The sequence below is a fragment of the Eretmochelys imbricata genome, chromosome 2 (assembly GCF_965152235.1).
Source record: "Eretmochelys imbricata isolate rEreImb1 chromosome 2, rEreImb1.hap1, whole genome shotgun sequence".
In the NCBI taxonomy this organism is placed as follows: Eukaryota; Metazoa; Chordata; order Testudines; family Cheloniidae; genus Eretmochelys; species Eretmochelys imbricata.
Window position 1 is genome coordinate 109,981,095 of NC_135573.1, and position 25,633 is coordinate 110,006,727.

At 42.1% G+C, this 25,633-nt stretch overlaps 1 protein-coding gene across 1 annotated transcript; it reads left to right on the plus strand.

Annotated features, from left to right (window-relative positions):
* Positions 1 to 1,072: 1,072 nt before the first annotated feature.
* Positions 1,073 to 14,393, plus strand: CD83 (CD83 molecule). Its single transcript, XM_077809104.1, has 5 exons — positions 1,073 to 1,291; positions 1,428 to 1,558; positions 10,824 to 11,055; positions 11,194 to 11,297; positions 13,479 to 14,393. Exons 1-5 carry the CDS (start codon positions 1,249 to 1,251, stop codon positions 13,650 to 13,652), a joined length of 684 nt encoding a protein of 227 aa, XP_077665230.1. The 5' UTR covers positions 1,073 to 1,248; the 3' UTR covers positions 13,653 to 14,393.
* Positions 14,394 to 25,633: the final 11,240 nt, after the last annotated feature.

Consider the following 25,633-nt stretch of genomic DNA (forward strand, 5'->3'; position numbering starts at 1 on the left):
CCATGTATCTCCCAGTACAATACAAATGTGGTTAGGCATCATATCCCCATTACTCATTTAAAAATAAAAGCTCAAGTTAGGTAGAGTAAAGCTTGTAATATTTACCAGACGTCACACAGAAGCGATAACGCACAGAGATGAAAATATATGTATCATATCCAACTAAGTAAAAACATGGTAAAATAGCACTAGCAGGGCTAGCTTCCACAGGGGAAGCGGGCCTGGATTTCTAGAAGTGCTAAACATACAAAATTAGCTGCTTTTGAAAATCAGCGCATAAAACAATTGTGAAGGTTTCACGGTAAATCCCTTGAGTTCTGAGTGGACAAAAAGAACCTGAACCATTTTCAAAAATGTCAGCATCTTTTAAAGCATTATGATTCATAAATGCTTTCTGATGAATCTCAAACTTCCCCAAAAAGTCTGCCCTGAGAATGGGTTATACAATTTTAAGGAAATAACTTTGTCAGAAAGTTAGAACGGAGTGTCCGAATTGGGCTTCTGACAGAAACCATCTGAGCTTGTCTATGTGGGGAAATTTACAGGGAAAAATTTACTGGTATAATTATCTTGCTGTAGTAGTACTAGTGTAACTCCCCATGTGAATACCCATTTTCTAGAATAGGAGTGCCATATTCTGGCTTCTGTTGCTTTCAGCACAAGATAAACTAAACCAGAAAAAATGGAATATGGGTGTCCACATGGGGAATTTTAACAATACAACTACAGCTACATAATTATACCAGTCTCATTATGCCCGTAAATTTCCCCATGTAGATATATCCTTAAAGCCTGGGCTATGGAGTCACCCTGGTGTTGTAATCTGAGGGTTTAACTATGGTTTCTGAAAAGGCAGTGAACACGGCTTGTCCTTGGCTGCACTTGCAGTTATACCATATTCAGCACTCACTGCTGACACCTATTGTCATCAGTGAGTAATTTTACTTTTCTGTTCAGTCCTGTTAAGGAGAGGGGCAGGAAAGGAGACGTCATCAGCAAAAACAGAAAGGGGAAGTGGGGGAGCCCTAGCAGGGTTAAGGGGAGGAGCCTTCACACTCCCACTCAGGGATTTTCCCTGCGTCTAGGGGACTTCAGACTCAAACTGTTTGGCTGGGACATACCCCTGCTGACGTTCTCTAGAGCTGTTTGCCTAGGGCTGGAAACAGCAGCTGCTTCACCTCTGTTCACACAGCTCCTCCTGCAAAGAACAAATCACAACTCCTCTGCAATCCAAGACAGCAGCAAGCCATGCTTTGGGCATACTACACCCAGCTTGTTATCCTGAGCAATGGTAAACATGATGCTTTCATTTTTAATTTTACTTCTCATTGATTTCTGCAGGGTGTATTTTGGCAGTAATTCTTCTGAAGATTGGAATGCTTAGGCCTCTCTTTTTAAAGATGATTTGTGTGTACCTGTGCTTGCAGTATGGTGTTTCGTTCGTGGGACTTCTGTGGCCATTCCAGAGGTTGCAGTGATGTGTACAGAAGAAACCCTGCTGCCCTGTGAAGCTCCTCGGGACCCACACGTCACCTATGAGGCAGTGTCCTGGCATAAAGTAAGGAAATGTTACTGTGATTTATGAAGACTATGCATTTTGTTTTGCTTTCCCACCTGCTTCTAACTTTCCTCATAGGAAATGCTTGGTTGTTTTATGGAGAAGCATCTTTCTGTCAGAGCAGTGGAGGCATGAAGGTAGCATAGGCATTGCCTGCCTAGGATATTTACATATCCTACATGCCATAGGATATTTACACACTGCTGTATGCAGATGATTGAGCATGACTCTTTAGGCGTCCCTTGCCTGCTCACCAGCCTGCACTGTGTCAGAGTTCTGAGGATGCCCACACTGCTATTCTAGATATTCTGCTCTTCACAAGGCTGCATCTGTAATGTTGCTCCAGCCCTGGGCTAACCAATGTGCATTTGGTGCAGTTGCACAGACACCCCCATTTCAGGCCCCCCCCCCAACACTAGAAAAAAAACAACCCCCCAACTGAGTGGTGCTGCAGCCCCCAGCACCTACTCCAGTTCGCAACACCACTCGTTCACATTTGACCCCAGTTGCTTCTTCCATGATGGAGGAGCGGCTGGGCCAAACCTGAGTGGTGCGGGGCCATGTGAGTGCGGGGTGGATGATGGGAGTGAGCAGAGTTGGGTGGCCAGCACCTGGAGGAGCCACCCTAGCTTGGGATGGGAGCAGAGCAGTGGGTGGGTGTCACTGGTGAATGGCCAGGAAGAGGTCCCTATGTACATAAAGATATATCTAAGTTAGTCAGAATTGTTCAGAATTTCTCTACTTGTCCATCAATAAATCTAGAGTCTTTCTACCTTCAAGTTTTTTCCTGAGGGGTTGGGCTGAGTGGAAGTGAGTGCTCAGAAGGGAGGGCCTTCAACTTGATGGGTTTGGAGAGTTTCAGTGATCCTTTTTTCCCTATCTGCTTTTAAAGACTGAATAAGTAAATATTTTACTTATAAATATTTACTAATCAATTAATACCCCATGTTTCCATCTCTTTGCACTGGGAGCCTGTAAAATGGGGGAATTCCAACTGTGTGGGATGTTTCCCTTGATTCCCACCCTGGGGAAACATCTCTACAGGGCTTGGTCTGGTTTAGGTCTGTGGACCTGAAGAAAATGGACAGAGGCAGGCTAAGGGTGGAAGAAAACAGGGGGACAAACTGGCTCCCAAATGTGCAAGTTAAAACAGCCTGAGGCTCTATTGTGCTGCTTCCCATACTGTGGGCAGAAACCCTCCTACTTAGGGGTGAGGATCAGTTCTGATCAGTGGAGCACCAGGAAGCACAGCTCTTGCAGGAACTGTGCTTTCCAGAGCAGGAGCTGGTGGGGCCAGACAACAGAACAGAACTGAGAACCATCATTATGAGAGAAGAATTCTGAGGAAACACTGCAGGACTGATTCGCTGTACCTCTTTGGTGGCACAAAGAAAGAGGATCTGGCCCTTGATGACGACCACTGCATGCTCTCTCCTTTGGTTAACTGAGTGTTGCTCTCACCATCCACACTATTTTAAGGAGAACAAACAAATGACAGAGTGCAGCTAGGCAACCACATGTAGAATTAATCAGTTATTTAAAAAACAGCTACCGAAGGATTAATCAATGAACAACACATATGGCCCCCAAAGGGCTAATTAAAAAGTAATTCCAACAAACGGTATGAAATTTCAGACTGTAGAGTTCAAACAGCTGTTAGGCTAAATCTTTTGTACGAGGTCACTTTGAACTGTGCCGTAAATGCGAGCAATTAATCTTTGGCTTCTGCTGCTTTTTAAAAAATGATGGATGATGATGTGCCTCTGCAGTTTGTGTGGAATTAATGCTTAGATAACACACCTCGCAGGACATCATTGCCTTTTCTTAACAATTATTGGAGCACTTTTAGATTTTTTTTTTTTTTAAGATCTGCTTTAAAGAAGATATTTTAGAATACCAGGGTTTTCAAGTTTTATCTTAAAAAACCCTTAATAATAATAATAATAATATTCTAGTGCAAAAACCAAATAAATATAATATGGGAGTACTAAGTACTACAACTATGTCCAATGAACTAAAGTCTCAATCCTGCACGTGAGTACACATGCGCTTAACGTGGCATGCATGAATAGGCCGTTGAAGTCAATCAAGCTACTTGTGTGTAAAGTTAGACGTGTGTAAGGGTTCATAGGCTCAGGGCCTAAGTCAGTTAGCTCAAGTGCAAGGGTTTTTATTCAAAAATACTTACAGTAGTGGGGCCTAGTGGATCAGGCACTAGGCAGAGTGCCACATACTCCTTGATGTTATTCCTGGCTTTGTCACAGATTTGCTGGGTAAGTTTCCGAAACTACACTTTTCATAACTGGGACCTGCATAAGGGTGATCTGATCTTCCTGGGATGCTGAGCACCCACAAGTACAGACAAGTCCTCTGGAGGGGTGGTGCTCAGCATCCATACAATCAGGATACTTCTATTTAAGCGGCTAAAACTTTAGGGAGCAAACTAGTGAAATTGTGGCTTTGATCTCTCCATGTCTCATCTATAAAATAGAAGTGTGGATAATAAAACTTTATTCACCTACCTCTTAGGGCTCTTGTTTGTATAGAAATTTGAACATGTGAAGCATTTTGTAAGGGCGAAGAGCCATTCTTTTACTTTCAATTAATTTTAAACAGGATAAGAAGATATACACATTAAATTCTAGTCGATATCTGGCTGTTTTATTTGTGCTTTAGCTAGGAAAAACCTGATCTAAAAGTAAGTTTTGTTAAAAGGGGAAAAGCTTTTATTTAGCTGGGGGAAAAAACTCTTAACGCTCTAGCTCTTTCTTGTATAATGTAAAAGTGAAGCAAAATGCTTTGGATAAGTATCCAAAATACATATCTGATAACATATTTAAGTTAGTTTTTGTCTGATGCCTTTACATAAAGCACAGAGGGTCAGTTTCTATCCGCATATATACCCAATTAGAGCTGAGCAAAAAATTTCCATCAAAATCTTGGAAAAATGCCTTTTTGACTGCAAGAAATTTTGGGGTTTTTTTTGCTTGAAAAACATTTTTTCCCCCTGAAAAAATTCTAAATGAAAAATTTCAGTTTTTTTCTTAAGAATTTAATTGCAGTAGGAAAAAGACCAAAACACACTTTCACTTTATTTTTAAAAATTTTTTACACTGGGTAAAGGAGGAAAAAAAAAAAAAAAAAAAAAAGGAGAAAATGGATTTTTTCCTCCCGATAAAAAAAAGCTTTCAAAACGTCAAATTTTTTAAAAAGGAATTTAGTGGCAAATTTCAAATTAAATACAATTTTTTAATTTTGAGGGGCTTTAAGTTTCACAAAATATACTTAACTTTTTTAGATGAGTTCATGACTCAGTTTTGCCATCTGGGCACAACACTGGGTTGTTGCTGGGGCGGAGGAGAAGGGTACACTCTAGGGTGAGCAGCGGAGCATGTGTGCAAAGAGTACCTTACCTTCTCCAAATCTGGGCAATGTGTGATGGGTGGGGCAGAACAATGGCTCCTCCTCATCCCAGCACCCTTTGTGTGCTGCATGTCCTCGGGACACAGGGATGGAGAAGTCTCTGTGTTTCAGAAGGGTGTGAGGATGAATCCGCTCCTTTCATCTTTCCTCCCCGTATATACTGTGCACCATTGTAAGGCCCAGAGCACACTGAGTTTGCCTGGGTGTAACTGAGAGCAGAATGCACCGTCACATGGAACTTTTCTTTTGAAGTGAATTTACTGCCGTGCTAGGGAAGGGTAATAAATTCAGAGCCCTAAATAATAGTTCTCTTCACTAAGAGCTAGATTCTGCCAGGGGTAGAGTTCTCCAGTGGGTTTTTAAGAACTTTGCTGGATTGGAACCAGACTACACATGGGCCAGAATTTGTGACCAATACTCACACTGAGTAATACTTTGAAATCAGTGGGACTACTCACCATCAATAAGCTGGGGGGGGGGGGGGGGGGGAGAGGGGGAGAAGGGGCAGACTCTGGCTCAAAATTAGGTAAAGCATAATAGCAGAAGAACAATCTTATTTTATATGCTGCCCCTCCACTAATAAGCCTAAGCACTGAATGGGAAAAAACATTTCTTCCTCATTCTGTCCTTGATCTTTGCGGCGAAAGTTCATAAGAAACCCATTAGTGCCAAGTGACCATGAAGGTGTTTTCGTGACACCAACTTTTATCCAGTAGGTAGTCTCAGTTCAGTTTCAGCTCATTCTGTATTAGCCACTGGACACTACACACTTGACATTTGAAAATAAATTCCTTCTTGTAATTTTTTTTATATTAAGATCAACAATTTATTTAACAGCGAAAAAATTCAAGTTTATTATTCATAGTGAATTTTTAAATGAAACCATTTCCCCAAATGATCCTACACTCAGAAAAACACTAAGTTAATAGTAACACACCCACCTTGATTATGACATCAGCCTTGGAGCAATACCATTTTGCATGTAATAAAAAGCTGTTTTTATGATGAAGGGAAATGATATTGTCAATTTAATGTACCATTTTGCTTAAGGAGAGTACTGTGAAAGAAAGCCATTTGATGAGACTGGAGTGTGTATGTTAACTGAATAGCCATTTTCTTTCAAACATATCCAATAAAATTAAGTTTAGTTGATTATTTTTCCCCAAACCGCAGGGAGTTGTGTGTAGGACCTCTGCGCTGGGTGAATTTCACTCTTGGTTACCGTCAGCTAAGTTAGATGACGTTAGTTTGTATTCTAAAGAACAGCTAAAAAAAACATTTTCTATCTGCGATCTAGAGAACAATTCTTGTCCCATACTGCACCTTGTTTGGTTTGCTGAAAGAAAGTCTATTACAGAACGTTTGCTGAAAGTGAATTTAAAATTTAGAATCGCAATTATTCTCCCCTGATTCTAAGAATTACATTCATCCAGTCAGAGAACAGAAGCACATTATGTAACCTATATGTTCAATCAATTTTTGGATATCAAATATTCACAAACAACACCTTGTAAACAAGCTACAGATCAAGAGCTATTTGTACAAATTATTCATCAAAATTTAAATAGTGAATACATTTGAGAATATGGCAATCTGTATGGATAATTCAGAGACAGAAAAAATACAACATTTATTTGGTAAATTATTCATTACAAATTACTTACCCAGCTCTAGTAACTACAAATTACTGTAAGGAACTAATTTTTTGGAGCAAAGTACTCTTTACATTGTGGTTTCTCGCCATTTTTCTCGCCTATCTCCAGAGAAGACAAAAGGCCTCAAATTTTGCTGTCAGTTAAACTGGTGTAACTCCTGAATAATTCCATCAAAATAATGGAATTAGTAAGGATTTACACCAGTGTAAGAGTAAAAATTTGCCCTAGAGAATTATTTTAAAGAGGTAAGAAGTCTTGCAGCTCTTAAGCCCTGTCTACATTGGCTCCCCAGTCATGTTTATGAACAGTGTTTAAGTACAGTTCTAACTGAACAGTGCTTAAGCATGGTATGAATGGTGCCAAGCTACATGAAAAACCATTAAAAAAACCGGATCTAGTCTAGAACATCTGAAGATGTGTTTAAGAGAGTTCAAACATAGCAGTAGGGAGAGCCTAAGAAACCCAGTACAGAAAGGGGCCCAAATCCAATGTTTCGGAGAACCAAAGCTTTAAAATGATTTGCAGAAACAAAACTATAGTCAATCAAATTTGATATATGCCCTGGAGAAAAGACAACCTTTCCTTTTCATGAGCCATTGATTTGTATTCATGTGCTGATTCAAGTTGTAATTGGGTTGACTCAGTTTTTGTCTTCCATCCTATTTCCCCGCTTGTAAAAAAGGCACTAAATTATATTTTGTTAGGACTAGAATTTGGAAAAAATGCACACAGCTTCATGGGTGAATCCCCATGTGTTGATTGCGTCTTACCCCAGCATTTAAAGTAGCGTGCTTTTCCTCATTGCCATGAAGGTGATGAGCAACAACAAAGAGCAAGCTGTCTGGGTGGTTCTGAAAAGTTGGAAGCCTGTCAGAAATGTTGTCCCCAGGCCAAATAAATAGGACAATAAAAATAAACTCAAAATTCTTTCGTTGTTTAATTTATTTCAAGCAGAGAGGCAGAAGAACACTGCCTGCAGGTCCCTGTTTCCCAGCAAAATTCTTGCTTCAGTAATTCTCAGCAGCCAGCATGCTAATGAATCAATTTTTATGTAAATAAGTTCAACATTATGTATTTCTGTGGGTTCCAGAATGATTCATAATGTGCCTTTTGGTTTTGAAACCTTGTAAAGGAATTACAAGAAAAAGGGGTATAGGTAAAGCCCAACTCTCTTTCATGATCCTAAGTGCTTATCAAGAACATTCAACGCTATGTAGCTCTATCAACAGTGGTAGCTCTACAACATGGGGTTGAACTGAAACACAAATCTAGGCAAAAAACATTTTGAGGCTGATTAAAGAACAGGATAGTTTGTATGTGTGTGGATTGCAGCCACTTACAGTGTCCTGAATCAACATCCGCTGACTGTGTGTCGAATTAATTAGACATACCCCATGTCATCCACCTTATGCTGTGCAGTTGTGGCATCACCTGGAGAAAATTTGGCATGGATTAGTATTGGATTATCATGGGAACCTGATGTGTTAAATGTTCTGTCTAGCAAAAGTTTGCTAAGTATCATGGGAGGAGGCAAAATGATGAAGTAGCATTTTGGTGACTTTAATTAGGTTTGGGAAAATAAGTTAGTAGTAACGTAGACGTGTTTAAGAGACAACATGACTGCTGCCTTGCCTCTGAATATTTTGTTGACTTTATTTTTAAATGACTGTGGGCTATGCAGAGAGACTATTCAAATCCTTAAATTCCTTCAGATCTTTTTCTGCTAATTTTACAATTAAAGAGGATTTTAATATATATTATATATACATACACACACACACACACACACACACGGATATATATAAAATAAAGACTGCAAAGAGAAATTATTTAGTTAAAGCATCTGAGGAAAAATAGAATCACTGATGAATGTGATGTCTTTTTATGCAAAGGCTCTAAAACTACCACCAGATGTCCCTGTAGCCTAAAACATATAGCAGGGCTGTTATGCTGTACCCTCAAGTGTGAGTGACACTGAGAACTGTATTTTCCTGTGTTGAAAAGGAGACCACATGGAAATAAAGGAAGTACAAAAATAATAATTGTAAAGTAGAGATGGGCCAAGATCGGAACCATTTATGTGAATATTCCTTTCTCCCAATATTTAGAGATTTGGATAAAACAGGATCTGGATCCAAATAATGATCAGAGTTTCCATAAATGGGGGAGGAACTGTAGGTGGTGAAGCTACCTGTTTTTTAAAAAAAAGTATATTATGTATGTACAGACCATACAGAGGGTATATTTACACTTCACACTAAACCTGGGTCTGTGAGACCAGGTTTGTAGACTCAGTGTTTCCAAACCTGCGCTTGACCATCCACATGGCATTATAAATCTGAGCTTACAGTTGGTGGACCAGGTTTCACAGCTGTGCTAACGCAACCATACTGCATTATGCAGACCTTCTGACACGGGTTTGCGGCTTGACCTGCATCCACACTGCAAAATAGCAAGGCTTGGATGCAAGTCTCAGCAGGACATGGGCACTGACCCACCCCCCTACGACATGAGTCCTAGAACTCTGCTGAATGTTTGCTGACCCAAGTCAGACTGATTTGTGTGTAGACGGAAGGGAGGTTTGGGCTCAAATCTAAGTCAGGGCCTGGGTTTAGTTTGTGCACCGTAGACATACTCAGGGTGCTTTGGTGAATGTAAACTGAAATCATCTTACTCGTCTGTCTCTCTCTCTAGTGATAATTCTACTATTTTGGAGTTCTATAGTCATGCCTTACACCAGACCATCTCAAAGAACTTTAGAGCTAAAAGTGAATCCTACCTCACAACACCCCTGTGAAGTAGGGAAACATGATTATCTCCATTTTACAGATGGAAGAAATGAGACATCAAATGGCAAAGTCATTTGCCTAAGGTCATACAGGAAGTTAGTGTCAGGCCAAGACTAGAACTCGTGGACCTTGTTTAGTTCTCATTTGCACCAGCTTTTGGTTAGCATAATTCCATTGACTTTAGTGGTGGTTCTCCTAATTTACAACAGCATAAGAAAAGAATAAAGCATCCTATCTCCTGATTCCCCCTCCTCTGCCTTAACAACAAGACCATCCAACCTTTCCACTCACTGTTTGCTGTCAGGGAAATCAGAAATTGTATAAGATGACGTACAAGAATCTACATAATTATCTGAAACTTATATGTAAAATTTTAAAAGGAGTGTTCTAATTGGGTAGCCGAGATACTATGAGAGCAGGACCTGTATTTTAGGGAAAAGGGATTGACAGCCAGAGTGGCTTTCTGTATTGCATTATAGGCAATTTTGCATTTCATTAGAGAGCTAGGACCAAATGCACACTTGATGGAAGCATGTCAATTCCATTCATTTCACTGAAGTTGATCCAGTCCCACCAGATCTGTATCTATTCCTGTACTAGAAGTATAGATCCCGATTTCCATATACACCACTCTGGCAGTAATAAAAGGTCTTAAAATGCTTAAGTCCATGTGACAAGGTCAAGGCGCTGCAACCTGTAAAAGGTTAACAGGCCCTCCTTGTTTGGGTGGAGTGTAACAGGAAGGGGAAGTTGAGTCAAAGGTGAATTAAGGGAAGGGAGTGCCTTCTTTCTTTCTGCTGGTTCAAATGGGGAAGGCCCCTGGGAATTATTGCATGTGCTCTTCCTTTTGTGGATAATAAGCCCTGAAGAAGGGAACTTAAAAGGACAGATTTGGAGCTTTAATCACTGGCCATGCCTTCTTCCTGATCAGCGCCATACCCTTATTAGGGAGCTCTTACAACTCTCTAGCACAAGGAAGGCTGGCTGCAACAGCCCTCTCCCTCCTCCTCTACGGACCTCTACTAGGGTCTCTGTTAGCTTCCTAGGCGGTGAATTTATCCCACAGCCTTCTATTGTATTGTAGTTCCACTGGATATATATCCAGATTAGATAGATTAAGAAACCATGTTGAATAGTTGCATGTTTGTGTGTATGCACGCACACACATTCTTAACCACTGGAAATGTAGATAAAACTCATGATGGGCAGGATCACTTCATTTGCAGGCAGAAAATATTATACCATCATCCTGGAATTTTTCCCCTTCAAATATATTGTGCATTTTCTTTTTTAAAGAAAGCTTGTGTTTGTATAAAATATCATTCCCCTAAAATTGAGGAAAGCCAGCAGATTATGCTCACTGTAGCTTCATCAATAAAATATGTTGGTGTTTTCCAGATCGTTGGAAATGGTGAAGAACTGGAAGAGATGGTACGGAAGACCCTTGAGAATGGTGTGGAATATTACTATCCAAAAGAACTTAATGGATCCTTGCAGCTCTCTAGTGACACCTCATATTCCTTGAGAATCACAAACACTACTAGCCACAATAGTGGGACATACGGGTGCAACTTGTGGGCACCAGCTGGAAAACACAACCAAAGTGGCACCATCATATTAAAAGTAACAGGTATAGTAGGGCATTTGACTTCTTCATGCTTGATATGGCAATTTAGTGATTAAAGACCATTTCAAGATATGTTTTACTTCAAAGGTGAACAGAGGTACCAATACATCTTTAAAACATCTCATTTATTTTATATTTCAGGTTGTACTGAACGATTAGATGAAAAATTTGAAAAATACAGAGCGGAACTTTTATTGCTGTCCTGCCTTGGGATTTTTTACTTGCTGCTCATCTTTTTTACCTGTGTAAGTAATGTTTTCTACATGTTTGCTTTTGCCTTTTCAAAATATTTCATTTACCAATAGAAGCTGGTTTCCATATCTAGTTTATGGCCAAATTCTGAATTCCTTGTATGCCCAAAACTTCTGTCAAAGTCACGGAGAGATTTGGGTGCACAAAGAATGCAGGATTGAGTCCTCAATAGATAAAGTATTTATTCACTCCATACACCAGTTTGACTCACTACATACTGTCCTTCCGGAGCACCAATGTGCTCATTTCTGCTCCCAGTTACGCCAAGTATAGATTCAGAGTAAGGCCATTAACTTCAGTGGATGCTCTCAGCAAACACAATGTGGCAACTGGAAATACAATTTGTCCAAGAATGAGGTACAGACCTACAGGATATCTGCTCCATTTATTATGTTCCCCAGTCTGATGGACTGCATATTGTCCAACCTGCACACTGCGATCCTGATACGTCCCTCACTGAAATCCTGAGATTTTTGCCTCAGTTTCCTTATCTGTAAAATAGGGATGATTACTTCAGAGGGATGCTGTGAATCTTAGTATTTGCCATTATATGTCTGTAAAGCATTTTGAGATCACTGGATGTGGAGCAGTATAGAAGTAGAAAGTAATATTATACACCAAAGGTAATGAAATCAGTAGTTTGCAATTGACCATGAATTACAGCTCACTGAAAGCAAAATACAAAAGCCACTTCTTTGACCTGGCTGCACACAGCACCACCACTTGTAATGCCACCCCGGACAAAAAACAAACAAACAAACCAACCTGAAAAAATGAGAATACTATGCAATGTAAACTTTGGTCCTTACTATCAGGAGGGAAGAGCGAGAGTGAAATATATTTTTCTCCGCACACTTAACTTTGAGATGGTTATAGGGATCTGGAGAGAGTAGGCATGTTAGAAGCTAGCTAGACAGGAATGGGATGAAACATTTATGATACTAGTGAAACCATTCCCTATGGCAGAAAAACCAGGAAGTCTATAGTTCATCACCTTGAGGAGGCAAGTCCCTCAAGTTTTAAGTGCTAATTAGATTTTTCAGTAATGGTTCTGTTCTCCCTCACCCCTTTGGGAATCTTACATGAGAGTTTTGGTGCGTTTTACTAAAAACCCCAAACCCTCCACCATTCACTTTTAAAGTTTTCTTGGCTAAATTTTATTGGTATTATTGTCATGTTCAGTGACACAAATCATAAATGCTATCTGATTGGAGAATTAGCTGCAGCTAAAAGTAGCTTTTCATATATCTTCAGGGAGCAATTAAATTCATGTCTGCCTGTTTTTTAGATTGACAATTTCTGCCAGTAATTTGTGCCATTCAGAATAAAGTTTGACAAGCTAAATCTTGTAGAAATTTGCTAAGATGAAAGTATGAAAGCAAGTATATCACTCATTAAAAAAAGATGCCCCCATTTTGTTCAATGTCTCTAATGTGGCTCGTGCTGGTTGTACATATTACAACTGTAAATTTTATTTGCAGTTGAAGTTTTGTGATTTAAAAAAAATGAACCTTATGCTGGAGGTGACCATCCTGATGAAAAATTACATGCGACACTCTACTAGCATGGGAGCCCAATCTCAGGGAGACTAAATCAGCTTTCATCAATGTTTAATATTGCCTTAATCTTAGCAAAGAACTTTGCTATTCAATATGTCTGTTAAATTCTTATAAGCCTCATTATTCCTGAGCGCTTAACAGCCATTGAACTCAATGGCAGTTTTGAGTGTGGATTGATGGGAGGATTGGGACTTTAATAAGATTTATACTTCACAATTTGAAGAAGATATTTCAGACTTTAACTGGCATACAAGTCGGGTGAAAACAGGTTTGTGATCCAACACTAGATTGTCACTTTTCAAAAAGATTACCAAACGGAGGCCCATTTTCACCAAAGCCTGTAAATTTAAAATAATGTTCTCGGTTTCCCTGTGGTATCTAGGTCTTCTTATTATGTGATACTTCAGATAAGTGGGTAAGCAAGACAGTTGAACATTTTCCTTTTATTGGTGAGCCACAGTTTGGTGAGAAATGAACAGAGAAGGTGTTCCAATTAATTGTGGTTAGCACTGAGCAAACTCTTAACAGTAATTTTAATGTATAATCCTTACTTTAAAAATGTATTTAAAAAAGAACAAATTAACATCAAGTGATCCTTTTCTTTGCTTTTTTTAGACATGCCTAAAAAAAGAGAACATGCTTCCAGGTTACCATAAACACAGAAGAGAACAGAAACACACACTTATCCTTGTCAGTGCACAAGAAGAGAAGATTATCCAGTGTTTAGGAAGCAACAGCACTTGCAAAAATGGACCTAATTTGAGTTCTGGCCAAGTTGATGTAGTTTAAGAAAGCATGGGCTCATTAATAAACACGTCATGAAGATGGATGGTTGGGCAGCATAGAGAGGAAATAAAAGCTAACATACTGCCTCTTCAGGGTAGCCTGATAGCTTGGGTAATCTGTCAAATACCTGCTTGTGCTGGACAAGTCTTCAAAGAGCATCTTCATACGGTACACTAGCTGGTGAATTTAAGGTGACTAATAAATACTCAGTGCCGCCTTACAGCTTTGTTACAAGGCTACTATAATGATGGCGTGTGCTCCATTTCAATTCATTATAGCCTCTCTCAGAACAAGATGGGTATTTCTACCATCTGAAAACTACGTTACAGAGAGGATTGGACAGTGTTAATTTAGAGGATTAAGTTATCGACTGAACTAATATCTCGGCTCTTTTAACAGTCACGCACTACTGCTGCTGCAGTACAATTTTTCAGAAAGCTAAGCATATAGGCCTCACTCTCCTCTGGACGGTGAGCTCTTGTTTTTGATGGCATTCGCTACCATGACTGTGAAGTATGGCTACATAAGCATCCTGGAGTTTCACCAAAATCGAGCAGATATTTTTATTTTTGGGGGGTTAATCTCAGAGTGATTGATGGACAGAGATGTAAGAGAGATAGACAACATCCTGGAAATCTTTCCCTAGTATGCAGACCCTTCCATTAGTGCAAGGAATGCAGATAAATAAGAGGCCTGTCAGTGATTTCCCAAGAGCACCTTTACTTGAGAGAACATTTATATGTATTACACATACATACATACATACACACACACACACACAGCTACAAATTTATTATGCTTTTTAAACACACCACATCAGTGAAGAAGCACATGCTATTCAGAAGACTTATAAACAGATGGATTTTTCTATGGTTTTATAAAACACATGAGACTGAATTTATCTCTGGTTTAAATCAGTGAAATTACACTAGGGCAAATAGGGCCTGTGGCTTGTAAAATCAGTCATCTGTGGGGGGTTTTAACCTGCCCTTGGAATATACTGAGAAAGCCAAGGGATATGAGAGGAGAGCACCTACTTTTGGCTGCTCATGGTGTATACGGAGTATATAAAATGAGGATGTGAGGAAAGCTAAGTTCAGGTATCTCTAGGGAAAGGAGACCCGTCACCTTGAACCAAAGAGAGCAAGTGAGGTTCCAGACCTCAGATGATGGAATCTGAGAGAACAGAACTTCCCTCACTAGCTTGCCTGCATGCACGTTCAAGTAAGAATACAATTTAGAGGAATTCTAGAAGTTTGTGCTTGAGGTTTGAATCTGTGAAATGAGGAGCATAACAGGATAGATTCACAATCACTTAACAATACCATTAAAATAATTGTATAAAAATTGGATTCAATAATTATAAAAGCTAATTGATGTAGTATAATTTTTAAAAGGGATTGTAATTCTAAATTGTGTAAAGAAGACTATCTTTTGACTGTATTGAAGGTTTAATGGGAGGAAAGCACAACTGTGTCACTCAACAACGCCCCTTTTGCCAATTAAAGTTCTGCACCAATTGAGTTTCAAGGGAATTCTGTTCAGTTGTTGGCCAGAAGGACGGTGGGGGTACAGGACTGAATGTGTTATTTATTTGGTACATGCTAGATTACCACCACACATTTGAATTTATATGTAAAATTAATTACATAAAAGCATGTACTGTAAGTGAAATTAAATTCAGAGGTAACCTACCTACCTGTATTCCTGTGTGCCATGTATTGTAAATAAATTGCTCCATAGCAACTGTGGTTTATTTTACATCTGATACAGTTAACAGATTAAGATGCCTGACTCTGTGTGTGTGTGTGTGTGTGTGTGTGTGTGTGTGTGTGTGTGTGTAAGTAAGTAAGTAAGTAAAACTGATTATTTCGTGTATTTCCAAGTGGTTAAAATTATTTATTTACTCCTCAAAGTTCAATTTTAGGTAAATTAAACCTGTTCCGTCGCTAATAGACAAATGTATCCCCCCTAATTTTACTCCATCAGTGCCCACTTTTAAACGCAGGGCGCCAGTAAAAGTGATATGAACGTTTAGTAGGTGATAGAGTGGATTGGACATGAATACATACAAATAAAAGAAACTATTTAAAATTTAATTCTTTTGCCATTCTAATTAGGTTTAGTTGCATGCAAACCACGATATTGAATAACACAAGCCTCTTTACTGACCCTCCTAATGGCCCCAGGTTCCATACATGTTGAACAAGAAAGGTGACAAGAAGAGACCCAATGAGATAGACTTTGGGGTGGACCAGCAATTGCCCTGCTGGACCTCTGAGAAAGAAAAGAAGAGCTATTCCATCTCTCCCTGAGATATCAACAAAACTCCACATATCAAAGGCACATGGTAGATCTAAAAGAATCAGTATGGACAACTGATCATCATCCCTCCTCAAGAATCAATAATAAACCAATCCAGTAGATCATGCTCTTCTTCTTGAAATCTTGTCCACCTTTGGCTTCTGTGACTCTGTCCCCTCTTGGTTCTTCTCCTACCTCTCTAATTGTTCCTTCAGCATGTCTTTTGGAGGATCCTCCTCATTCACCTTCCAACGTTCTGTAGGAGTTCAACAAGGCTCTATATGCTTGGTCTCCTTTTTTCCCCTCTACACTTTATTTCTGGGTAATCTCATCCACAAACACAAGTTCAGCAGTAATTTAAACACCAATAATACCATCATCTCAATGCTGATGGCTCACAGATTTACCTCTCTGCCTCTAAAATCTCAGGTTGTCTCTCTGACATCTCCTCATGGATGTCTAGCCATCAGCTCAAGCTAAACATGGCTAAAACAGAGCTCCTAATCTTTCCCCCACCAAGTCCTCTCCGCTACTTCCTTTCTTGAGCACTGTCAACAACGCTGCCATCCTGCCTCCCGCTCAGCTTGTAACCTGGACATCATCTTCCACTCAGACCTCTCTCTAGATCCTCACATCCAGGCTATATCTAATCATGCTGATTCTTTGTACATATGACCGCTAAGAAACAACCATTCCTAGCTATCCACAGGGCTAAAATTCTCAGGCTTTCAATATCTCTTGATACTGCCACACCCTTCTCTCTGGCTTTGACAAATGCTATCTTGCCCTGTTTGTATCCATTCAGAATGCTGCTGCAAAGCTCGTTTTCTGAGTCTGTTCCTTTGGCCATGTCACCTGTATCTTTGCATCTCTCCACTAGTTGTGGATCCCTCCACTGTAACAAAATAAGCCGCTTGTGTTCACTTCAAAGGTCCTTCACTGTCAGTCCCCACCTGACCTTCATCTCTCCTTCACTATTGACTCCTGCCATCAATCAGCCCATGATGCCAATACAACAATAATAAAACAGAAGATCAGTCTAGGAGCCTAAAACTTGCTAAGCTATTAAGACTTGAGGGCCAGGCAGAATCACAACCAAAATGTATGACCAAAGACGGTAATAAGACTCAGAAACGAAAGATATTTTAAGATCCGATTCAAAAGTCCCTCTCACAGTAATCTAAATAGCATTCGGTGTAGGAATTTCAGAAGGTTAAAGGACTGAGATCCTGAAAAGATAGGCGTTGCCTTATTCTACTGTTAATTGAATTGTCTCGTTAGACTGAAACCCCCCCGCCGGTAAGGCAACTCCCATCTTTTCATGTACTATGTGTGTGTGTGTGTGTGTGTGTGTGTGTGTGTGTGTGTGTGTGTTTATATAGACACACACACACTTACTTATGTCTGGCTATATGTATATAGCCAGACGTAAGTATTTACACACACACACACACACACACACACACACCCCTGCTACTGTATTTTCTACTCCATTCATCTGATGAAGTGGGTTCTAGCCCACGAAAGCTTAAATTTGTCAGTCTCTAAGGTGCCACAAGGACTCCTCATTGTTTTTGCTGATACAGACTAACAACTCTGAAAACCTGAGGTATAGTACTCTATCCATATAGCTACACTGCACTTATTGTGCCTTCCACCAGAAGATCTCAAAGTGTTTTACAAACATTAATGCATTTAATCTCAACACCCATGTGAAGTAGGGAAATTATATAATCCCCACTCTACAGATAGGAAACTGAAGCACATGGAAATTAAGTAACTTGCCCATGGGTACTTAAGGAATCTGTGTCAGAACCAGGACGAGAAACCATATTTCCTGACTCTCCAATGTCTGCCTTAACCACAAGCACATCCTTGTTAATATTTTTTCTGTAAACGGTGGTCTGTATTTTTCCATTGGGTTATCTGAGGCTGAATGGAATGCATCCATAGGTGGCAGTTTTAATTTTTTTTCCATTTCACATACAAAGTGTATATATAAATGGAGCTTGTTCAGCTTTGATCAAATCTGATGTACAGGGAAACACTGTACCAGACAAAGAAATGGTTCCAGCAAGAGATTACAATAGTTATACACTCACTGAAACTAAATGAATTTGCAAAATGGCAAGTAGAGGAAGATATAAGAAATAATTTCTGAAATGCTGAGTGCATGAATTATAGCCCTTAGCTAAGCCTGATTTGTGTGACCAGCACTTATGCAGCAGATAACCCAGGCTGACAATGACCCTTGGCAGTATTGCAACATTAATATTTTCAGTAAAGGCTGAACTATTCTTGACCAATTTCTCCTGAGTAATAGCCAAAAGCATATTTGTATTCAACATCATGAACCAAATTCAGACCTGGTGTAACTCCGGATGATACTGGGGAAGAATTTGGCTTGCTATACATACATGGGCTGTTTTCCTTTCTTCTTTCCCCTATCTTTCACAATATATGAGCACTATGGATAGTGTGAGAAATGTAATTCTTTCACTGGTGTACGAGTTCTCTTACATTCCCTCATATAGAAGAGCAGTTGTGCAGTAGAGTCAGGATCTTGTTCCAAGCCCACGGCACAATTGCCAGTATTTAGTGACCTTCTGCACCAGTAAGTCTGTCCTTTGGGGGTCGAAATAGATTTTCCTCACCTCTGTAAGTGAGGACTACACCTTTACACTATGTTATAGATGCTGTGAGCTGCTACGTATTTCAATATACATTGACGTGCATTTTTTAAAAGTAAATACAAAAAGCTGTGCAAAATCCCAAGTTATTAACAGAGTATATGTGCAGGTTTAAAGACTTACAAACAAATACATTGTAAAACAAAATATTTGACAATCAGTTCCTTCTTTACTTAGCTGCCAAGTGGTGTTCATGATTCTCCTTTCGTGCTGACTACAGTTGGTATTACTTGCATGTAAAGCAGCGTGTAGAGTGTAGCTGATTCTCTAGGAAATCCTGACAGAATCATCAAGAGAACGAGTGTGGTGGGGTTCACATGGATCCATGCAAGTAGTGGCCCTGTTAGTGGTATTTAAGGTCTAGGCATTATTACTAGTAGTATGTCTACACCTTATTTGAGTGGACATGAAGTCTTTCCACCCTTTACTAGGAAATATTAATATTTTGCAATGGATGAATTATCCATGTATTTATTATATTGCAAATCTTGACTAATCAGTAATGGTTATAGTTAATTATGATTATTTCAAATTGTCTGGCTTCTATCCACCGCTCAAGCCAACTCCAAAAAATGTAGATGCCGGAGGAGGGTCCGGGGGGGAAATCTAGAATTTACCAACACAAAGTTTTCATTCAGATTTCCAATTACACAAATTTCAAGACTATCTACCCAGCCAGACCCCCAGATCCCACCTGATCTGTCAGCATCAAACCTTCCACTTATGAGCCCCCAACTTTCTTATGGGTTTTCAAGGAAAGATGCGCTATACAGAATGACTGGAAGGTTAAGAAATCAAGATTTTTGGAAGCACTGTCAAGGAATACCCCTCACTGTAGCAAGGGAGCTCCAGCTCAAGTGCCTCTGCTGATTGTAATAGTGGCATTACAGCATGGGCAGGGCCGTCCTTTGGGATACGCAGTACACAATGCAGTAGGGCACCCGAAAATTTTGGGCACCATTCCCCTCGCTGGCCATGGCTGGAATCCTCTCTTCTCCAGCCCCTCCCCTGTGCGGGGACTGCAAGCTTCTCCCCGCCCCCTCGCTCGCTCCTCAGCCAGCCGGCAGAGGGTCCCAGCCTCTGGCTCTGCTGCCCCAGCCCCGGGGAGCCCAGAGCAGCGTGGCCGGTTACTGGCGGTGCAGTGGTCCGGCCCACCACTGTCTGGAGCGGAGTCTCTCCCTGGACCCTGCCTGCCTGCCTGCGCCACTCAGTCTCTGGCGGGGGCCAGGCTGCGGCCAGGACAGGAGGAGCAAAACTTCCACATGAGTCAGGGAGAGGCGGGGGTGGCGCCGAGCCGAGCGTGGGGGGAGGAAGAGACCATCCGATGAAGTGAGCTGTAGCCCACGAAAGCTTATGTTCAAATAAATTGGTTAGTCTTTAAGGTGCCACAAGTCCTCCTGTTCTTTTTGCGAATACAGACTAACACGGCTGTTACTCTGAAACCAGTACACTCACTGTGTCTCACATTTCTCTAACACATGCTCACACACCCACATACACTCTGCCTCTCATGAGTCACATTCCCCCAGTACAGGTTGTCTCACACACACACAGTCTCACACTCCGCAACACATACTCTGTCGCATAGTCCCCCAACACACAGTCTCTCTCTCTCTGTCTCTCTCACACACAAACACTTGTATTATTGTTATTACTGCTTGGTACTTCCTGTCAAAATGCTCGTGGTGAGCTAGGGGCTGCAGGAGGGCCATGGGCTTTGGCAAGATGCAGCCCCCATGTGACAGGGCGAAGCCTGCCTTGAGCCACTGCCACGGTGTCTGCTGAGTATAGGGTGACCAGACAGCAAATGTGAAAAATAAGGTCGGGGGGGGGCGGGGTAATAGGAGCCTATATAAGAAAACGACCCAAAAAATCGGGACTGTCCCTATAAAATTGGGACATCTGGTCACCCTAGCTGCATACGAAGCTTGGTGTGTGTCAGCAATGGGGGCGGGTTCTGGGGGTCCCCGAGCGGGGGTGGTGGCAGTGCTCCCTTGACACATTGGGGTCAGCAGTGCTGGCTGGGGACTGCCTTCAGTGGAGCATGGGGCACCAGTTTAATAATACTGTGTAGGGCCCCATAAATCCTAAGGGTGACCCTAAGCATGGGGAGACAGTCTTTCAGGTAAGCCCCATTTAGGGCTTCAAAGGTTCAGACCAGCACCTTGGACTCAGTCAGGAAACTTGCTGGAAGCCAGCATCTGCCTGAGCAGTAGTGTTAGTTACTTTCTGCAGGACACACCACTCAGCAAGTAGGGAGCTGCATTAGTTTCAGTTTCCCAAGCCGTCAGGGTAGCGTCCCTGCCCAGTCTGATTTAGAGCTCATGACAGTAGCCTAGTTTGTACTGACAAAATGTATGGATGACAGTCACAAGGTCCACATAGTAGAGAAAAGGTGACACCCTTCTAGCCAGAAATAAATGCAGAAATTGCCCCCACTTCTGACCACTCCCCTTCACTATTTTGGTCTTCTCTGATTACGACTGAGCCAGTTCACACTCATTTATTCTCCATAATGTCTTCATGACACCGCGTTACTTATATTTATTCTACTGCACCACATGAATCTGTATGTCATCAGCCTGCTGAATATGCTGCCGCTCACTAACTGTCCTAGTGTCTTTAGATATATACTGACCACAAGAGTGGCATAACTGACTTCATGGTGGAAGAACAATTGCTCAAAACCACCCTTTGAGACTTCCCACCCAAGAATGAATAGAACCACCCGAGAGTCATCCACCCTCAGCCAGTAATGAACAAATGTGTCTCGAAAAAATCTTGTGGTCAATGGCATCAAAGACAGATGACAGATCTAATGAAATCAACCTGGACACTTAATCCTTATCCATTGCTAAGAAAAGATCATTAACCAGCTCAATAAATACAGTCTAGTTTAGAGCAAACCTGACTATTCCCTGGCTATTGGGCTGACCTCTTAGCCAGATGATTCATACAGCAGTGACAACATCACAGCTACCTCTCCTAGCTTTTCCTGATCTATAGCATTTCTGTTAGTTGCCATCTATGTCTTTGAAGTAGGAGTCCATAGATTGAAACACTCGTTTTCCTGTTTCTGAAATACTTTTATCATGATGTTTAATAAAGGTAATGTTTTGCATGTATGTAGCTCCTTCCATCTATAGATCTGAAAGCACTTTATACTGAAGTGCTTGGGGACAAAGGTCCAGATCCTAAAAGTATTTAGGCCATTGATTTCAATGGAAGTTAGGCACCTAACCCCCTTTGAGGATCTGCCCCAAAGTGACTTGCCCAAGGTCACACAGCATAAGCCCATTGCACCAGTACACTCTTGTCTTGTACTGCCATCTTGCACTCAGAGAGAGAAACTTGTCTTTAAGTGGATATTTTTAAAATACTTGAAGTGCAACAATGCAAAAAGAGCCATCACACTGTAAAAAAGTCAATGATTGTTGTCCCACACTGGGAGAAACTACTTGGCCTTATAGCTCCTATGCTTGGAAACTGGATTGTTGCCTTACAAAACATTTCAATGGCAGTGTTATTGTTTATCTACTTTTCTAGGCTTCCACATAGCAGAGGTGTCTGTATGTGTCAATAGGGATCACTTGCCTCTGGAGTAGAAAGTAATGGGCTTAACTTCCAGGGACTGAGCATGTACACATTGCTGATACTGTAACCTAAGGCACCACTGTGCCTAAGGAAGCATTGCTCTGATACAAGGGCCGTCTCTTTGATATAAAACTAATGTCCTTTTTGCCCATGTCTATTGGTGGTCCAGGTAGAAGGTAAACATCCAATGGCATCTTTAAAGGAGTTGAGGCACAATGTTAGTATCCTGGCCAAAGGATTAGAGTTGCACAGATATCTAAGGTGGTATGAGCAATTTCAGAATACAAAAATGTCTGTCCCCTTTGTCTGCAACAATCCTTTAGCCTGTTAATGCAACATCGCCATCAACACTACTCTGGTTTGGCATACCTTTGAGTGTTTACCTGGAACACACAGCTTTATGGGCTATATTCACAAAAGAATGTAGGTGTGACAATACTGAGCATCACCATGCCTAACTTTTAGGCACCTAGAAAATCACTGTGATTCACAAAGCCTGCGTTAGGCACCTAAGCTCCCTATACAATGACTGGGGAGAGATAGGAAGCTGAGAATGGGATTCACAAAAGACAGCATGCTAGGCAGTTCCCCGTCTAAACTAGCTAATGGGAGATGCCAAGGCAAAGGGAATGTCCTAAGCTCCACACCGGTCAGGGAGTTCAGCAGCGAGATGTGGGCTGCAGGGAGGTGCCTTCCTCTGTTTGGGATTCTCAGCTGCAAACCCTCTCTTGATGTGAGGCACCCGTTGTAGCAAGGTGGTGTGCAGAGAGGAGGAGCGGGCACTCCCTTGTAACTGTCAGCCCAGATGCTAGAGTACTCACCTGGGATGTGGGTGAACTCTGGACCAAGTACCCCCACTGCCTAGGGGGAAGGGATTTGAAGAGTGATCTGACTACTGAGCTATAGGATATGCGGATATGGGGCTTCCACCGTCTCTTCTATTGAAGCTGTTCCATTGTGTCTAAATAATGAAAGACTCACTGGGCCAGAGAGAGGGAGTGGAAGCCTAAGAATGAATCTGTAGCCTGCTGGTTAGAGCACTCAGGTGGGAGCCCCAGCCTCCCAGCTACAATGAATTTTTAAATTATTTTTCCACAGTGGAACTGCTTCAACAGAAAAGACTGAGGGAGCCCCACTGCAGAATATCCCATAGCACAGTGGTTATATTCCCCACCCCCAGGCTGGTTAGTGTGGGTTTTCAGACAGGGCCTGATCTGGTAAGCAAGCTCTGAGTCCACTTACTGGACTGGCCCCACTGGTGAAATAGTCAGAGGAACGCCTGTTTCCCCCTGGTTCATGCATTGCTCTGGGGCTTAGGCATCCAGACACGTAATGTGGGGTACAGCACATATGCACAGAGGTAGAAACATAGGCACAGAGAGAACTTTTACTGAAGAATTGTAGGTGCTGAGCAAGTTTAAGGGCTTACAGGTTTGGAGGCAGCTGAGCTGGGGTTTTGTGAATCCCTGTGGGGCCTGATTCTGGGATTTAGGAGCCTAAAGTGACAGGTAGGTGCCTAAGTGCTTTTTTAGGTCTAGCCCTATGTGACTTGTTTCCTTCTCTCCTCACTCTATTTCCCTCCCCTTATGGGGGAGTCTGATAGACTGAATAGGGATGATACCAACAGGGTGCTATAAACATTTAAGAGGGTTCTACAGAACTTCGTTTAATGACCCTACAGAAATTAATACAGAATGAAACCCTTTCTATAAATTTTGTACTAGTCTATAAAATTCTACAGCAAGAATATAGTTTGTCCTATAGAATTTAACAAATTGGAAAAGTCTGCAGAAAGGACATCATTTTCTATTAAATTCTACACAAGTGTTCTTACTGGTTGCTAGGATGACCAAGTGTCTGTTTTTTGACCGGAACACCCGGTCAAAAAGGGACCCTGGCGGCTTCGGTCAGCACTGCCAACTGGACTGTTAAATGTCCGTTCGGCGGTGCTGTGGCGCTAAGGCAGGCTAGTCCCTACCTGTCCTGGCTGGCACTGCGCTGAGCCCCAGAAGCGGCCAGCAGGTTCGGCTCCTAGGCGGTGGGGCCACAGGGCTCTGTGCGCTATCCCCGCCCCGAACTCCCATTGACTGGAAACCGGCCAATGGAAGCTAGGTAGGGCGATGCCTGTGGGTGAGAACAGCATGTGGCGCCTCCTGGTCCCCCACCTAGGAGCCAGACCTGCTGGCTGTTTCTGAGGTGCAAGCAATGCAGTGCCAGGACAGGTAGGCAGCCTGTCTTAGCTCCCCACCCTGCTCCACTGACTGGGAGCTGCCCAAGGTAAGCCCATGCCCCAACCCCAAGCTCCTGCCCCAGCCCTGAGCCCCCCAAACCCAGAGCCCCCTCCTGCACCCCAAGCCCCTCATCCCTGGCCCCACCCCAGAGCCTGCACCACCAGTCCAGAGCCTGCACCCCAACCCCCTGGCCCAGCCCAGAACTGCCTCCCACACCCTGAACCCCTCATCTCTGGCCCCACCCCAAAGCTCTCACCCCCTCCTGCACCCCACCCCCCTGCCTCAACCCACAGCCCCCTCCCACACTCCAAATCCCTTGGCCCCACCCCCTAGCCTGGTGCCTCCTCCTGCATCCCAAACCCCTTATCCACAGCCCCACACTCAGAGACTGCACCCTCAGCCAGAGCCCTCATCCCCTCCCACACCCTGAACCCCTCATTTCTGGTCCCACCCCAGAGACTGCACCCCCTCCCACACCACAACCCCTTACCCCAGCCCAGTGAAAGTGAGTGAGTGTGGGGGACAGCAAGCCACCGGGGGGGGGGGGGGTGAAGGGAATGTAGTGAGCAGGGGCGGGGCTAGGGTGTTCGGTTTTGTGCGACTAGAAAGTTGGCCACCCTACTGTTTGCTCCCATTCCACTTTATTTCATCCCAGGTTCTTCTTCTAGTACCATGCTCTTAGTCCCTTCACATATAATCCTAGGTTTCAGAGTAACAGCCGTGTCAGTCTGTATTTGCAAAAAGAAAAGGAGTACTTGTGGCACCTTAGAGACTAACCAATTTATTTGAGCATAAGCTTTCCTGTGATTCCAAGACAGACAGTAATCTGCTCACTTGGACAACTTTTTTATCCCCTCTCCCTTGGCCTGTGATCTCATCATATAGGAGCTGTCCTTACACAGCTTCCTCACAGCTAGTCCACATGATTTAAAATGGAAATTAAGTGTATCATGTACTATGCTGCATAAGCTGCTAACTACTGGCTCCTCTTCCATTGATATCCAAAACCAAACATGGGCCACGGGATGGTTAAGGTCCTGATGTACCAATGAGCTCCATACAGATGGGCCCCTGCATGGGCCCCATTGATTTCAATGGCTTCACAGAGGAACAGGTGTCCTGCTCGTTGCACAATACAGTTAGCATTATGTGTTACAGGTTTCCC